This window comes from Physeter macrocephalus, chromosome 2 (assembly GCF_002837175.3).
Source record: "Physeter macrocephalus isolate SW-GA chromosome 2, ASM283717v5, whole genome shotgun sequence".
NCBI classification, from domain to species: Eukaryota; Metazoa; Chordata; class Mammalia; order Artiodactyla; family Physeteridae; genus Physeter; species Physeter macrocephalus.
Genome location: NC_041215.1, coordinates 24,736,873 through 24,754,971, shown reverse-complemented (window position 1 = coordinate 24,754,971; position 18,099 = coordinate 24,736,873). Strand labels below are relative to the sequence as shown.

Genomic DNA, 18,099 nt, shown 5'->3' with positions numbered 1-18,099 from the left:
GGCCTCTCCCGTTGCGGAGCACAGGCTCCAGACGCGCAGGCTCAGCGGCCATGGCTCACGGGCCCAGCCGCTCCGTGGCATGTGGGATCCTCCCGGACCGGGGCACGAACCCGTGTCCCCTGCATCGGCAGGCGGACTCTCAACCACTGCGCCACCGGGGAAGCCCCAGCAAAGCATTTTTAAAGGCAAGGTGAGGGAGGGGTGTCGTAGGGTAATGTGATCAGTTCAGTTCTCTGGTTGCCGGTAAGGTAACAGGGCAGATAACATGATCAATCCTTAGGCGCCAGAAGGTCTGGGGGCTTCCTGCTCGTGATCATCAAGTCGTTAATTTCTTCCATTAGGTGGTGGTTTTTAGCATCTGAAAAACTCAGGAAATACACCTGAGATACTATTATCTGGGTACTTCAGAGAGGAGCTACAGCAGAGGCTATGGGGGAGGGGGTCTGTTCCAGGAAGGCCCCATAGGGTCCTGCTCGGTTACACAATCATCCTAGAAGGAAGATATTAATTTCCCAATTTTGCTATCAAATAAAATGATAGCAAGAATGTGAAGTAACATGCTCCCCGGGGGTCCTGGTCCTAAAACCACCCTCACTTACACAGGGCTGCCTTCTAAACCTGGGCTTCACTCATAAACATCCGTTGAAATAAAGAGCCTTGGCCGTGGGAAAGGAGAAGGGGGCCTGGCTTTGGTCTTCCTCTTTCCCTGGAGCTGGCCAGACAGGCGGCCTTGAATGAGTCTCCTGTGGGCTCTGGCCCTCCCTCTCCTCATCTGTAGTATGGTGGGGTGGCTGGGGCAAATCTGTAAGGTTCTCTGAAGCCCAGTGTGATCATCTGCGATCCGGTGAAGAAGGGCGCCTGGCGAGGCCGGGTCTGGGCTAGGTGGGCACATCCTAAGGTGTCTCTCGAGTTATGCTTTGGGCTCCTGACCGTGCTCAGTCCCGAGGTGCACCAGGCCAAGCTGATACCCCATGCCTCCCATCCTTCTGGTGCTTTGTTTCCCTTCCCCACCTTAGATGCATCTTGCAGCCTGTCCTCTCGTCACCCGACACCTGGACCTTACTCCTGCCAGTGGCTGCCCCCAACAGAGCCTTGTCCTGGGAAGCATTTATCCTTCGAGGAGTTCCAGTTTCCAGAGCTGATGCCCAGAGGCTTTTGCCGCCTTCTGCATCTCAGCCTGCCTTTCCTGGGTGGGACTATTTGCGTGAAGAGGCTCTTCAGTCTCCTGCAATTTTCTCCATCCTTTCCTAGATTTCTTGTCACTTCAAACCTGAGAGACCTGCAGATTCTAGTGTGACACCAGGCAGAGCTCTGGCAGGAGAGAGGAAGCGTCCTGTTCCTCACCCAGGAGGTGGCCTGCCTCAGGGATAGTGGGGCTGTCCTACTGCTTTCCTGCCCTGTCTGTATCCTGGTTCTAGAACAGCCTGAAGCCACTCTGTTCTTTGCACATCTTTCTGGGGTGGGGTTGGGAAGGTGGTCTCTGATTTTTCTCCTGTAAGTCCAAAATTATTTTTGAGGTCCCATCATCCTAAGCAATAAAATGATGTGTACGTGGGGTGTGTGTGTGTGTGTGCGTGTGTGTAATGTATTTATATGTATCAGTGCAGTAGGGATTCCAGTTTAGTCGGAAATTCAGGATGGGACTTTGGTACATGTTTTGATGGAATTAAATTTTTTTTCATACATCCAGTGAACAAGTCTTGGCCCTACTGTGCTGTACTGGGTATAAATTGATGGCTGGGACATGGGCTTTGCTTCTCCAGGGGCTCTCAATGAGCCAGACATGGAAATTCATAGTTACATTGGTGTGGTTCAGCTGTCATGGAAGCAAGGACTAGGTCCGGAAGATTCCTTTTCTTTGAATGATCAGGGAGCCCTTCCCAGAGGAGAGAATACTTGAGCAGGTAAATTCCGGGAGTTTCTTAGAATCCTTCTTGGGCAAAGACCTGGTAGGTCCTGGAAATGTGAGTCACCTGGAAAAGCCTGGGGCTCAGGAAGGGAATGGTGGAGGACAGCAGCTAGGTGGAGAAGGGCCCGGATGTGATGCTGAGAAGTTAGGCCACTGGAATGTAGATCAAACATTAACTGGGCATCTTGTTCAAATGCAGATTCTGACTAGTGGTTCTGGGGTAGGGCAGGAGAGTCTGGATTTTTAGCATGCTCTCAGGGGGAGGCAATGGACCATACTCTGAGAGCAAGAGTGAAGGCGCTTAGGCATCACTGAGGACTTTACGTAAGGGAATAATTATAATCTCTTGAATTTGTAAACCTGGAAACACTAAAAAGTGTAAGTATATCGTCTAATTTAATTTATACAATATCCTTGTAAAATGTGATTCATATCCCATAATTTTTGCAGGAGGATCCTGGAGTACAGGGAAGTCAAATAACCAGGGTTTTGTTACTGGAAAGAGGCTCAGAAACCTAAGACAGCTCCTCATTTTATAAGCAAAACCATCTGTCATCTCTGAGGTCGTTCTAGGTCTGAAAGCCCATGTTTCTGTGGTTTGACTGTGTTGCTCATAGTTATAGCTGCTCCCTCAAGACGAAGGTTGGCTGAAAATCTTCACCCCATTCTGGGATGTCCCACGCTTGCCTCCCTCTCGGCTAAACTCTGGGAGAGGGTGTAGGATTGGATTTCTGGGTTACAAACATGGAGATGTGTGATGGGGGTGATGTACTTGAACTTGTGAACATCCTTGATTAGAAGATCCCAGGTTTTAGGCTTTCTGTCTTCCACTCATTTTCTTTGTAAGGTGAACCAAATAGGTTCAGTGTAGTGCATGTCACCTTCTTCCTCTGTAAAAATAGGGCCAGCAGCACCCATCCCACCTACCTCACTATATGGTTAGAGCATCAGATTGGTAGGTCTTCCCACACGTATTGTGCACCTACCATGTGCCAGGTGCTGTGCCAGGCACTGCGGATGTAGAACAGGACGGACGCAGCCCTTAACCCCTTGGAGCTCCCATGGCTGAGAAGACTGGCATGAAAGACACATGTTCCAAGTTAAATATATCCAAACGTACAGCGTGCAGCCAAGAAGCATGGGGTGATGGGAGCCTATAACAGGGGGCTCAGACATGAGGTCTTGGATGGCTTCTTGGAGGAAGCGGTCTTTCAGCAGAGAACTGAACAATGGATAAGAATAAGCAAGGTGAGGAGAAGGGAGCCTGGCTGGAAAAGAGCCCCAGGGCAGGAGGGAGTTGGCTGGCTCCAGGAAATGAGAAAGGGTTGAGGTGTTGGAAGCAGACACAGCACACAGGGTACAGGAAAGCCTGAAGGAATCAGCTAGGGCAGATCCTATAGGACTTGTTAAAGATTTGGAACTTTATTCTAAGGTTTCAATTATTCTGAGGTTTCAGTAATAAGCCATTTAAAGGTTTTAACAAGGCGGAGACACGAACTTTTCAACTTAATGAGGTGATCCTGCCTTGTTTGGAGAGTGGCGTGGGCAGGAGTGATTTCGAACAAAACCAGTCAGTGAGCTGCTGCCTCATCCAGGCATGAGGTAAGGGCAGCCCCAGTAGGGATCTTACAGTGGAGGTGGCGAGAAGGGGACAGATTGGGGAGGGAAAAGTGACAGGCTTAGAGATGGATTGGATTTGGGAGTGATGGGGAGGCAGTAGAACAGGATGACTTTTGCAGGTTTCCAGCTAGAACAATCTCAGTGAGTGGCGGTAGAGTTTATTAAAATTGGGAGCAGAGGAGGGGAGAGCAGGTTTCAGCTGGTGGTTGGTCATTACTTCAGTGTGGATGTGTCCCAGTATAGGTGCAGATGAGCTATCCAAGCCATGACATTGAGTTGGGGGCTGGCTGTGGATGCCTACTGAAGCTGGCAATGTTGATTTGGGACCTGCATATCCCCAGCTGTGGTATTTCAAGTCAGAGGCATGGAGGGGGTATCCAGAGAGGGGGAGTGAGATGAGTATAGAGCCAGGACAGGGCCCAGAGGTGCTCTGCTGTCACTGAGTCCAAGCTCATACTCCTCACCACGTGACAGGCCACTGAATCGAGAGACGAGTTGTCGGGGCAAGGAGTAGTGACTTTATTCAGAAAGCCAGAAGACCAAGAAGATGGTGGACTAGTGTCCCAAAGAACCATCTTGCCTGAGTTAGAATTCAGGCTTCTTTTATACTAAAAGGGGAGGCATGTGGCTCGTGGTTGCAAACTTCTTGGTGGGGGAATCCTTTGTTCTTGCAGCTGCCTGAGCAGGGCAGGTTGGGATGTTTCTGTAAACTTCCAACGAGACAGATGTTATTCTCTGTTCTGCAACTTTTTATCTTTATATGAATGGAAAAGTGTTACACCTTTAAAGGTCAGAGCCTTGAGGATGGGCCATCCTGTCTATTTCAGGCTCTAGGCAACATTCTTAACTTGTAGCAAAAGCAGTAGAATACAAAGGTTGAAGTAAAAGAAACTGATCCAATATGGAGTCAGATTTGTTCTTCCTTATTACACTGCCATTTGGTCATCAGGTTGGGGAGACAGCAAGTGAGGTAACAGATGCAGAATAGCTTTAAAAATTACAGCAGGGTGTTATTGTTGGACAGGACTGGATTTACTAAGTATGAATAATAATGCACATCGTTGACAATTACTGCCGTACTTGGATAGGAGAAATGATACTTAATGTTTCCAAATCTGCAAGACTGTTTCCTCAAAGTTCTTTGTGCTCCTCTGAAAAGAAAGCGCACCAGGAGGGATTTATTCTTATCAGGTCATGCTGCAGCAATTTCATTTTCAAATCATTAACAGGAAGGCATCCTCATCCGACCATTCTTGATACAAAACCCTATCTTAGAAGCCTGACACCATCTCCTCAACTCTGCTGAGAGCTTTTTGGATTTCCTTTGAGACCCTCAGCTTTAAATAAAACACAGATATAAGCCTGGATTCTTCATGAACCTCTTTTGATATCTCTCCCATCAGCTGAATTCATTTTTTTGCCTCCTGTTCTGGCATTTGGTTATAGATTGTTCCAGGAATTGCATTGCTAACTTACATGATATGAGCAGATAAAGGGGGAGCTGAACTCATTATCTAATTTACTTCGAGGCTAAATTCTAGATGGTATTTATGGGGAGGGGAAGAGCAGCCTACGATGAGTGAGAATAGTCTTTAATGCCGAAATTAAATGAATTTTCATAGGAAAGTATCCTTCCCCGAACTCTTCCTGTGCTTGGGAGTGGGGATGGGGCAGAGGTTATTGCTTTCCATCAAATAAATCCAGTCAAAAGCAGACATTCTGCAGGAGTCTAGCCTGCCAGACTCCTATTCAAAGGTAGTTCGCTTCTTTGAATTCCATCAAGCTTCTGGTACAGTAACAGGAAAGTTTATTGTGTTCACTTTACATGAAAAGAGGCCCTTTCAAGGTGATACCTTTCCTTGTCACAGAGTGTGTTAAAGGATTTTTTTTTTTTTTTTTTTTGCCGTACGCGGGCTTCTCACTGTTGTGGCCTCTCCCGTTGCGGAGCACAGGCTCCGGACGCGCAGGCTCAGCGGCCATGGCCCACGGGCCCAGCCGCTCCGCGGCATGTGGGATCCTCCCAGACCGGGGCGCGAACCCGGTTCCCCTGCATCGGCAGGCGGACTCTCAACCACTGCGCCACCAGGGAAGCCCAGAGGGGGTTTTTATTTCTTGACACCTAAAAAGAAGAAATTTGCATTGGAATACCCTAATTTGAATTTGGGATTCAGAAAGCATTTGATCTTCAGTCCTCCCGAAGGACTCTCCAGCTGAGGGCAGGCTGCTGGGGCAGCGTGTTCAACAGCATGGACTCTGGACCAGGCCGCCTGGGTCTAAGTGCCGGCCTTGCCCTCATCAGCTGTGTGAGTTTAGGCAGGTCATTTAACCTGTTCATACTTCAACTTTTTAATCTGTGTAATAGCAGTGAAATTCAGTAGGGCCTTTTTGTACGGTTTAAATAAGCGAGTGTACGTTAAGTGCATAGAAGAGTGTCTGAGATACACGCACTACATTAACTTTAGCTGGTATCACCTCCACCCTGGGCAGCTGATTGGATTGTATAGTAAGTAGTAGGAGTGGCCATTCGTAGACCATTGCTGTGCTTTGTATGCATGTATCTCCTTTAGCTTTTCTTACAATAATTCCTTGAAGAAGTAGATACTACTATTTTATCCGTATCACAGAGGTATAAGTCCATGGTCACAAAGCTGGTAAATAGCAGGGCTGAGATTCAAACCCAGGTCTGTGTGACTCCAGATCCCAGCGGTTAGTACCATAGCTCAGTCTGCACCTATACTGGGACACGTGCAAACATGCCGTGGGCACTGGGTGTGGGTGTGGATGTGTGCTGAGAGTGGAGTAGAGGATGGAGGAAAGAAGAGAGGATGGGGATCATTTGGAGAGGAGGCCTTCTTAGCCTAATTAACCGGATAACAGACAGTTATGGAGCCTGCCTGCCCCTTGTCATTCTTCCTGGAGAGGAATTGTGAAAGGACAGGAAGTTGGGGAGGGATTCAGCGTTCCCATCTTCCTGGAATTTGGAATTTTTCCTTCTCCTTGCAATGCTACCTTCTATCAATTTCCTTCTTTTATTAGAGTCTCCACTCCTTGCTTCTCTAGCTCCTTGAACCCCCGACACCTATATGTGTGTGTTGAAGGAGGGATAAATGAGTCAGGGCTTCAGGGCAGAGTGGCGGGAGCCCCGTTTCCAGGTGGTGGAAAGAAGTTTGGCCTGGAAATGAGGAGATCTAAGTCTTGGTCTCTGTCTGCTACTGACTAGCAGGAAAACCCTAGTAAAGTCACAGAATTTTTCTGGGCCTTATCTGTGAGTTGAGGATTGGAAGGTATCTGACATCTTGTGGTTCTCGTCAGCCTTCTGGGTTTCTGACCTCTGGGAGCTATCTTGGTGGCAGTGAGAATGTTGGTGGTAAGGTGGTGGAGGTGATAATGGTGGTGGAAGGGGAGATGGAGCTGGTGATGATGGTTATACATGGTGCCAGAGATGGTAATGGCGGTGCAGGTGGAGGTCATGGTCACGGCGGTGGAGATGGGAGATGATCAGAGAGGTGCTAATAGTCACAAGTAACAGTAAGCCCTTATCTGGTACCAGGCATTGTACTTAGCACTTTCTGTCCATTATCTCATCTAATCACGCCAGCAGCTGCTGTAATCTCCGTTTTTGCATCTAAGAAGCCTGAGCTTTAGAGATTAAGTCTGAGCATCCCATGGTGGGCAGAGCTGCCTAGGTCAGGGGGAGACAAAGGCGCTGGTGCTAGGATATATGTCACTGGAAAATGTATGATAGGCATAGAGTGGGAGGGGAGTTAATCTGGGAAGTTAAACATCTTCATGTTCTGCTCTCCCCAAACCCTCTCCCTTTACAACCAAGTTGTTCCCAGGTGGATTTAGCGTCATAACTGCAGGAGTTCATTCTCCTGAGGCCACATAGTACATAACAGAGAAATAGTCTCCCACCACCTTTACCAGTTGCTCTTCTAGGTGATTCCTCTTCATTTCTCTATGACTTTTGCCCTTTGGTTCAGACCCCAACCCTTATGCTTTGGGTTTGGGGGCTGCAGCTCTCTGATAAAGACTTGTCGCATCTTCATGGGGGATCGTGATTTAGGGGGTCCCTGAAGTGAGTATTTTGGGGCAAGTGAATGTCCTCCAACATGTGTCTTTGGTAACTGTGTCTGTTCTATATCCTATTTCACCCGTTGATCCTCACCTCTATACTCTGTACCCCATGAGGCCACCTTGGAGAGAAACAGGAGAAGAAACGGGTTCATAGCTCAGAGGATACAGGGCTGGGATAGTAGTGCATGGACTGGGAGACTAAAGCTGCTGGCGTCTGAAGGCATTTGTCAGACCCAAGACTCCTCACCCCTGTCTGGACCTCCTTCTTGGACCTGGGGGTTCTGGCCTTGCGTGAATGAAAGGGGATTCCTTCTTTCCAGTCCCACTCTCTTCTCCTCTTTTCCTCAGGATGGGTTTGGTAATAATCTAGGCACTGGGTCCTGTGTCAGTACGCTCAGTGTACTGACCCCTCTGGAGGGGGGAAGCTGGCTTCAAATGGATCCTATATACATGAGGTGAACGCAAGTGAAATGGTCTCCGGATATCCAGCTCCTCACCTGACCTCCAACACCCTTTCTCCCTCCTACAGATGTTTATTGAGCAATTACTATGTAAAATGTTCTGTTATATGCTGGGGATATGACAGTGAAGATGGAACATCCTGACCTCGTGGAGTTTATGGTCTAGTTTACACTACAGTGTTATAATGACAGGGGCAGGAGGTAAAGGTGCCGGTGATCTCCTAGCAGGGAACCTGATAGAGCCTTGTGGAGACAAGGAAGGCTTCCTAGAGGCAGTGACACTTTGCGGACACTTGTAGAATAAGAGGTGGACCTCTCACCGCAGTGGCGTGAGAGGAGGAGAGAGGAAGGGAGAGAGAGGAAGAGCAGAGGACGAAGAAGATGTGGCTCAGGCAGAGGGGTCAGCGTGTGCGGGGGCCTGGAGACCAGAAAGAACAGACGGGACGGCTGCTGGCCCCAGCCGGGCCCGGCCTGCCTCAGTCCCAAGCACCCAGTACCGGTCCCCCCAGGGTCCCGGTCCCGCGACACACGGGGGCCTCAAGCAGGAACCGGGACCCACAGGCGCATTGGCGCCTCTCCGCGCTCCTGAAATGCCCGTGTCGCCTCTGCCGCGTGGGCTTGGCTGAGCCCTGCTTCATCCAAGAGCTGCTTGGTTTCGTTGGGGCTCTGGGGGGAGCTCGTGACCAGTGCAAACACCGTAAGACTGGGAGGCTCTATATTTGGACTCCTGGGCTGTGTGAATTTGGGCACCTCTTCCTGCTTCTCCGAGGCTTCTGCTGGCCCACCGGTAGACTCATCTCTGAGGTTTTTGTGTTTTTTTCAGTGCTTGCATTCTGGGGTTTTAATTCTCTACCATTTGCAGGGAGCTAAATTCTCTTAGAAACTGCAGCCTTTCAGCCACGAAGCAGTGTTTATAAGTGGCTCGGCCATCACCGGGGGTGGCGTGAGTTGATCCCTGGAGAGGATGGCCCCGTCACCACACGGTCTGTCGCTCCCCCCGCAGGCTTGGAGGGCACCATAGTCCTCATTACCGCCACCCACACCTGGGCTGTGCGTTACTAGGGAAGAAGCATTCGGCTTTGCTTGTCTGCTGAGAAATAGCTACAGGCTTTTGTAGCTACCCCAGACACAGGGACATCACTATCAGCTGATTCAGAACGGACTGTATAGAAAGCCACACAGCTACATAGGGTTGAGATCCACATAGAAAAATATTTATTTAACAGTTCTCAGTTGCTCATTGACCATGCATTCACAAAGGAAAAGGAACAGAAGTGCTAAACCACAATGACAACCCTAAATGCTGCTTACTTTGAGTGCAAGGGGGTGTCCTACAGCTCCCAGACAGGAGGGCTTGTTTTAGAAATATATATATATTGTTGTAGGGATTTATAATTTTTCTTCCTGTACTGAAGTTTATAGAGTAGAATGGGGTGGACGTCATGCTTAGCAAATTGCAGGCCATCTGGAATCCGGGTCTCTGGTGGATGGAGCCACACTGGGGGGACCCTCCTTTCCTGGGCGCCATCAAATAGCTGGGACAGGGATGGGACATCAGGCCACCTGTCTCCATGGACAGAAGCAGCCATCTGTGGCCTTTACGTCACTTTAAAGCTGTGACCTGCACCCTTCTCTGAGAACCAAATCCTAACAGCTCTTCTACCTTCTCCTAAAGAATATTTCTCAATAGGAAAGAGAACAAGGTGGCAGATCAGAGTTTTCAATGAAGGTCTCTAAGCTGATGGGGTTATGGAAACAGTGACCACAAGGCGTCCAGGCAAGCCCTGGCAGGGTCAGAGGACACGGAGTGGCTCTCAGCCGGGCGGAGGAGGGGGAGAATGTCCAGTGCACAGCCATCACCTGTGTTCCTCACAACCCATCGGTGCTGCGTCCAAAGCCCCTCACTTTCCGTTGGCAAACTTAGCAAGGAGTGGTGGCCATCCTTCTAGGAAGCCACCTGTTAGCCATTAAGGAAGGTGCCTGCGGCTGATCCAGCCATGGTCTCAAAGCCATCCAAGAAAAAAAAGGGAAGCGGTGTGTGTTGGCGACATAAGCGAGACTGGATATGGCTTGGTTTCCGTGACCTTGGGAAAAAGTGGAGGGGAGAAAGGGGGAAAGAAACAGTGCAGAGAAAGGAGAGGCGCCATTGCTTTCCTTACTGGAGAAAGATGTAAAGAAAGGGGGGAAAAAGAGAGGGGAGCAGGGAGAGGAAAGGGGAAGGAAGGGGAGACAGGAAGAGAGGGAGAGGAGAAGAGAGGTAGGGCTGCCCTCAGGAATGAGAGGAGCCAGTGGAGGAGTTTCAAAGTTCCTGTCCGAGAGGTATTGCACTCATTGGAATGTGATGCTTCAAAGGCAAGCCCGTGACAGGGTGTGCTGTGGTGATGAGGCCACGCCCATGCTCACTGATCCAGGCTTTGCCTCAATCTGTGCTTCTCTTATTAGACCAGCGGTTCTCAGATTTGAGTATCGGCACCAACCAGTGGCCTTGTTAACCCCAGGGGTCCCACCCGCAAGTCTCTGATTCAGCGGGTCTGGGTTGTGCATTTCTCACAAGTTCCCAGGTAGTACTGATGCTGCTGTTCCGGGAACCCCCGCTTTGAGAACCGCTGTCTTAGAGGTGAGAGACTAAACCAAGGTTTGCCGCTGATTTGGGCTCTTCGGGTCGAAGTCAGGGAGTGAGTCAGTGTCTCAGCTGGCTGGCAAGAGCAGATTGGCAAACACAACGACAGAACTCCAGAAAGCGCTCAAACCTTTTATTGGATGTATTTGTCTCTTCCTGGCTCTTCAACCCACCGTATGTTTACTTTCCACCGGCAACCGTGATTTTAAACGTCAGTTGACAAGCAGGTGTTCTGCACACTGCTATACGCAAGTTAACTTATTGCCCACAAACTGATGCAGTGCTCTCTCGCTGGCCTCCATTCCACCCAGCCCTTTGTTCTGGCCACACTGAGCCTTGCAGCTCTCAGAAAGGAGCGGCCCTTGCATTTCTCCATCCCCTGTTTGTGCTGTGTCTTGGCCTGGCTGCCATTTTCCAGGCAAACTAACTCTTACTCTCCTTTAATTTTTTTTTTTAAAGATTTTTTTTTTGATGTGGGACATTTTAAAAGTCTTTATTGAATTTGTTACAATATTGCTTCTGTTTTGTTTCGGGTTTTTGGCGCCGAGGCATGTGGGGCGGGGGGGGGGGGGTCTTAGCTCCCCGACCAGGGATCGAACCCACACCTGCTGCATTAGAAGGCGAAGTCTTAACCACTGGACCGCCAGGGAAGTCCCCCTCCTTTAAATTTTCTGAGTGTTCCTGCCTGGGGGAAGGTCAGCCAGCCCTGATCATTGCTGCTGTAATGTTCTTTCCAGATTGCTGTCATGGCCCTTTGCAAAAAGTCACCAGGCTGTGGCTGCCTCATCCTTCTCAGCTTTTTATCATCAGTGCCTTGGACAGGGGCTCTAACTCCTGCTCACCGTGGTTGGGGTTAGAGAGAAATTGGAAGATTGGGGCAGGAAGAGAGGGAGAGCTCTGCTAATCACTGAAATCCTAAATTGTTCTCAGCATTCCCCAAGGCTTCCATGATTCAGTGAAATGGGACTCTTAACAGGTGGAAAAGTAAATCTTTGTGATTTCTTTAAAAGCAAACAAAATAACTTCACTTGAGGAAGGATCCGATATCCAGAGCTTTTCTGCTTAGAATGAGCTAAATATTCTTTTGTAGCAGGTGCTTATGTAAGGGAGATGGATGGACCGATAGGCAGATACAGATAGGCAAATGGATGGAGGTGTCGACAGATTGGGTGGATAAATGGTGTCCTTAAGACTTGCTCGTCAGGTCATGACCGGGAATCATATTTTGTTTTCCAAACATCCTTCAGCTCCTTTGGGTGAACTTCAGCTTCCTCTGGGGGGAATATGTGTGCTCCAGAGCTTTGTCATGTGCCTGTTCTTGAGGGACCCGGTTCTAAAACGGAATCCAGTGTCTCGAGGTGTTGTGCTGACTTTAGCTGGGGTCTGAGATGGCCCTGCCTCTCATTGAATTGCATGCCGTGAATGTTTAGCACTTGAGCCAAAAAGTGCAAGACAAAACCACCCCACTACATTTTAAAATAATGAAAGGCTTTTTGGTCAATTTCGGGTGGAATCCAGTGTTCTGAGCAGTGGTCCTGCCACCGTGACCTGTGAGACCTTGAGCAAATCACTTAGCCTCAGTTCTGTCACTTGTAGGACAAGGGAGTTCTCTTCCTGCTGTCCCGTTTTCTGATGACTGTGAGTCATTTCTGGGGGACTCACAAATAGTTACCTTCACTTTAAAGATTGGAGGGGAGAAAACAGAGCACGATGTCGGGATGTGTGATGCCGCCGCATCCCAGGCGGCATAGCTTAATGCACTTCTGAAGGCTAAACCAAGCAGGCTGACTTGAATGCTGTTGAAATATCAGGCTTCAGTGCAGGACGCTGTTGGACGTCTGCATTACTTGTTTTTTAAACAGTACTCTGCTGAGAATAAATCTGTGTCACTGCCTAATGGCTCTTGTCATTTTAGTGCAGTGATCAAGGAGGAAAAATGGAAGTACTTTATGTGGAAAAACAGGCAAGATATGAAGGTATTTCTTAACCCAGAGTGCACGGCTGTTGGCAGTAACAATACAGATCTATCCACAGTTTCACTTAAAACAGTTGACCTGCTTTACATGACTGAGTTCCGTTCACTGATCTTCATTCAGGTTCACACTTAAGTCATTGACCTGCGGGCTACAGATTACACCACACAGACCGAAGCATTATAGATTTTTCCAAATGTAATACACAAGTCCAAATTGATTGCAGCCCCACGTAAATTTAGTCAGATCTTTAATATGCTCTATTAAGGCGGGAATAAAACTTTAAAGCTTTGTCTCAGCTACAGAGTAGCTGGGACTGGAGCTGAACCAGTTGTGAACAGCCAGAATAAAAAAAGTCACTGTTGGACATGGTGTTTATTCTCAGCAATGTGTCATCTAAAATCATGAACTTTTGCTCACTTGTTATTATAAAATGCTGACCATTGACTGTACCTGGGTGCCCAGTGCTCCATTTTCCTAGCACAGAATCATCTTTCAAAGCACAAGAGCAAAGGTACTAGCTATTTTCCCCACCTCCAGTTGAGATGGGGAAGTATATTCTAGCAGCCCTGGCAGGTATTTGGCACAATCTGTGTTATTCCAGAATGACTAGGCAAGGCTTAGAATGAGGAATGCAAAATAAAACTGTGTGTTCTCAGAATTATTTATGCTTTAAATAATTTGTAGTCCCTTATAGGGAAAGCTTTCTGTGAAGTGAAAAGACTGGATAGACTTAGTCTCCTCTGTAGCGGAGAATGTGGATTCAGAAGTCCGGTCCGGATTCAGCCTCGGTTGCAACGTCAGAATCTTAGGAGGATAAATACAGGCTAGGTGGGAGATTCTGTGAGGGTTTCTTTGGCTTCGCAGGACTCTCTGGGTGTGTGGCTGGGAAGTGGGGAATGGGAGGAGAAGGAAATAAAGGAGCCTTGCTGCTTTGGGGAGCGTCTATGAAGGATTACTTTAACCTGTGGCATAGCCACTAGCCAGAGAGGGCTGGTCCCAACTGAAATGTGCTGTAAGCGTAAAAGCCACACTGGGTTTCAAAGACTTAGTAAGAAATGTAAAACATCGCATGAATATTTTGATGCGTTGCACGTTGAAACTGTGTGAAATGATACCTGGGGCATATTGGATTAAAATCATTAAAATTGATTTCACCTTTTTGAATGTGGTTGAGATTTTAAAATTACATATGTGGCTGTATTTCTAGTGGACAGTGCTGTTTAATACCTATTATGTATGGTGGGATTATGGCTCATGTTTACTTTCTTGCTTGTGTTTTATTTTTCAAATGGACAATATATGAGAGACAATATTGTCTTGGAGGAAAAAAAATATATATATATAGCTTGTGGATTTTGGAGTCCAGCAAGCATGTGTCTTGGCTATAGCTAGCCCTTGGGTAACTAACCTCAGAGACTCAACTTCCTCATGTAGAAAATTAAGATAATAACAGTTTTGATCTCAGCAGGTTGTTGTGAGAAATGCATGGGAAATTAGCAGAGAGCACTTATCACTGAACTAACATAACAGAGGGAAAACGCAATAAGCAAGCGGCATGGTTCTTTCTTACATCTCAGGACCTGTCCAGTGCCTCATCTTTTAATCCCTGACCATTTCAACTCAGTTCCTTGTTTTGCTTCTTCCCCAAATTTGTATTTTCTTTCATGTCTATCATCTATTTACTTCTACACGCAGAAGGCTAACCTTTCCCTTCTTTTTCTCATCATTGAAAAAATCTCTCGTCTGGTTCCCCTTCTTCTTACTTGTTCAGACTAAGGTACCTCCTACTTACTTACTTCAGCTGTTCAGAGCAAGAATTCTCTCCTGGCTAAAACTATAAACCAGCCACAATCCTTCATCTGCCCTGGTCTGGATGCCTCCTACCGGGGACGCTGGGTCTTGCCTTTTATGGAACTTTGCTCCTTTTGATGGGGTGGTCAATTAGAGGACGATTGACTCCAGGCAAAGGGGCTGTAGGTAATGGGAGAATAAGGGTCGTGTAAACAAGAGATCAAGAGGACAGGAGAAGAAAAATCGTGTAACTTCTCTCTTTTGCCCCACACTGCTGCCTTCTCTTTCTCCTTGCCTTTCTTCCGTCGGCTTTAGAAGCTGTGCTGTGTTCAACCATGGTAAGTACAAGGTGGTTCTCGTTGCCTTTCTAGATTCTTGCACCTGCAAGCACAACCTCCCACAGTGAGCATGGCACACGTCTAAAACCCTGTGCTCAGTTTCCACATTCTAAGAAATAAGTCCTTAGATGAAGATGGTTGTTATTTGTTCTCTGAAATTCAGTGGCAAGGAAGAGAAAAAGATGGAAAACTTTGTGAGGATATGTTGTTTCGCTAGGTGAGTTACCTGAGTCCTTCACAATTAACAAGATGAACCTTGCAGCCAGAGCTACATGAGATAAAAAACAAGGAGAAATAACTTAAGAACACACTTGGAATAGCAGTGGTGGCTGGACACTGGACATGCCCGTGCCTCTTAGAGTCCCCGATTTTCCTATGCGGTTTTTTTTTTTTTTTGGTAATCAATCAGAACAATGTTGATTTTTGTTCCCATCTAGCAGCTGTAACTACCTGCTTCAGCCTGTACTCTTAAGGTGATTTTTTTTTTTTTTTGGCCTTTAATCAGATTAATATGTTACTTTGCCTGTTTTATTTTTAGATTTACTGAGTGTTCTGAGGGTAGCAAAGGAAAGAAAAAAGCAAATTGGTTTGTATTTCAAGTGTGGGCTGAGGTTTGACCCAAGAAACCTGTCAAACCTGTTTGGAAATTTAACAGGAGAGCAGGTTTCATGGGTCTTTTTTGCTGACAGCGGGGATTTGTTGTTGAGAGACCTGGGTGATTTCAGTGCCAGAGAACATAGCTAGGGCCCCTCTGCCACCCCAGGCGCGAGTGCGGGAGGGCCAGCCCTGGATGGATAAACATGGCTGTTTTTCCCGGCGCATTTATTAATGAAATATTTACCATTAAGCAGAGGCAGGAGGGGTCGTTGCCAACAATCACTTACCTGTGGCTTCCTAGAGAATCAGAGGGTTTGAACATGTGAATGCATTTTTCTTCTTAATATATTTTATGTAAACATAGAATTTCTGAACATCCAAAACACAGCTCTAAGATATCAGCTCTCCACATAGAAACTTACATTCTGGTGTGTTGGGTCCCCAAGAGAAGACAAGCAAATGCTCTGCAGATCCCTGCTCTTCTTATTTACTTTTTTGGGCACTGTGGATAAATACCCATGACACTTGTGATAACAGTTGACTATGGTGTACGCAGCATCTTTTTCTCTGTCAGAGGTTGTAGAAAGAGCGATGATTGCGTGATTCAGAATGCAAATATGTGGGCGTGCAGACATCTGTACATGCAGTCAACTTTTGATCCTCTGGGGGAACCACTCAGGGGTGTCTTTTTAGAGCCTGATCTTTTCGGGGCTGCTGCCAGTAGTACAGCTTAGTGACACAAAGGCAGTGAGCTAGCGAGTTACTAGCTGAACTCAAAGTTTTATATTGCCTATGGTTTTTGGATAATTATCTTCTTTTTTCCCCCACGAGGCTCAAGTATATGACACATCCAAAAACATGTGTAAAGAAACAGAAGTGCTGCTGCAGACGCAAGCGTTGTGATCACAGGTGTGCACGCCTACGAAATATATGTCCAAAACACACACTCAGTGACAGGCTACTCCTGGTTCTGCCTCCCCTGAAACTGAATGCAAAATTAGTGTCGCTAAATATAGTTCGTCTTGAAAATTATCATTAAAGAATGTTTGTCTAGAGACAACCCAAAGTACAAATACTGTTTCATCTGATGTGGCTATATGGTATCCATCTATTCCTTAAAGGCCAAAACCAGATTTATGGACTACATAAAATGCTTTCTGGCTACACAACAATGAAAAAACATTTTTTTAAATTAACAGGCATCAACAGGTATAAATAAATAGTCTAAAGCATTTAATGGTCTTTAACACAGTCAGTGCCCCTGGCCTTGAAACAGTGTTAAATTCTTTTTTTGCTAGTGGCAAAAAAAAGCCATCAAGCAAGCCCAACTTGAAAATTTGGTACCATTTCCTGGCCCGTAAGCACAGAACTGAGGGGCTCAATATTTTATGGGTACCTTTTTGTTGTTGGGCTTATGATTTTTTTTTTTCTCTCTCTCTCTCCCCCCTCTCCTGCCTGCTCAGGGCTGATCGTCGTGACGTTGGCCGTCTGCTGGATGCCTAACCAGGTTCGGAGGATCATGGCTGCGGCCAAACCCAAGCACGACTGGACCAAGTCCTACTTCCGGGCGTACATGATCCTCCTCCCCTTCTCGGACACCTTCTTCTACCTGAGCTCGGTCGTCAATCCGCTGTTGTACAACGTGTCCTCACAGCAGTTCCGCAGCGTGTTCGGGCAGGTGCTGCGCTGCCGGCTGACGCTGCCACATGCCAACCAGGAGAAGCGCCTGCGTGCCCACGTGGCCTCCACCGTGGATAGCGCCCGCTCAGCACGCCGCCCGCTCATCTTCCTGGCTTCCCGGCCCAATTCCTCTGCAAGGAGAGCTAACAAGGTTTTCTTAAGCACTTTTCAGAGCGAGGCCAAGACCGAATCTAAGCCTCAGCAGTTGAGTCGTGAGTCACCGGATCCCAACTCAGAGGTGAAACCTGCCAACCCTGCCACCGAAAATGGTTTCCAGGAGCATGAAGTGTGACCCTGTCGAGGAAGGAAGGAAAGCTGGAGCGCCAACGGGCCCTCCGCACACGATAAGCGACGGTTACCTTCATGCTGCAGTGACGAAACAAACTGTGCCCCCATCGTCAGGGACAGGAGTGGAAGACAGGGGCCTGGGAAAAAAGCAGATGGCCACTTAAAAGTGTCCCTTAATGCTGCCGCCATCCTGGCCTCAACTCTGAAAGTTGGCCCATCTGTATCCATTCCTCCTCCTTCCTTCCATTGAGGACACACTGACAAGTCAGTCAAACTGCGTGTATCCAGAGGTCACAAAGTTTTGTTTTTACACCGAGCTCTTTCATTGGTTGCAAAGGAACTGAAAGAGAACACGGATTCCCCTTGTTACCCAGAATAAAAAATCTCGAAAAATCTCTCTCAGGGCGCTGGGGGAAGGTGGGCCAGAAGAACAGCGCAGGAGGGGCTGGTATCTCCTTCCTTCAGCAGCGTGCCAAGAAAAGGCCTACTTTGAGGAGCAGGATGGTGCCGGGGAGCCCTGGCCGCAGGGCTGGGGCAGAACTGCTCCTTTTCTTGGGCCGGGGCCCGTTGCAAAGAGGGGTGTTGCAGCAGCTGATGCACACAGAGTTCAGTTTCCCGGGGGAGCAGAAGGATTGGTACCCCGCCGAGGCGATGAGGCAGGCGGCCGACGACGCACATGACTTGCGGTACATGATTCCTGCAACACAGACCCAGAGGAGCCCGGTGAACCAGCCTGCGCGGC

General features: G+C 47.9%; 1 protein-coding gene across 1 annotated transcript in view; it reads left to right on the top strand.

The window, feature by feature from the left end:
• The window catches only part of GPR39 (G protein-coupled receptor 39), a 263,110-nt gene extending 245,736 nt beyond the window's left edge, over window positions 1-17,374 (top strand). Inside the window, exon 2 of the mRNA XM_007102946.3 lies at window positions 16,853-17,374. Within this exon, the coding sequence (XP_007103008.2) occupies window positions 16,853-17,361 (509 nt within the window). The 3' untranslated portion in view covers window positions 17,362-17,374. The remainder of the gene's footprint in view (window positions 1-16,852) is intronic.
• The last annotated feature ends 725 nt before the right edge of the window (window positions 17,375-18,099 follow it).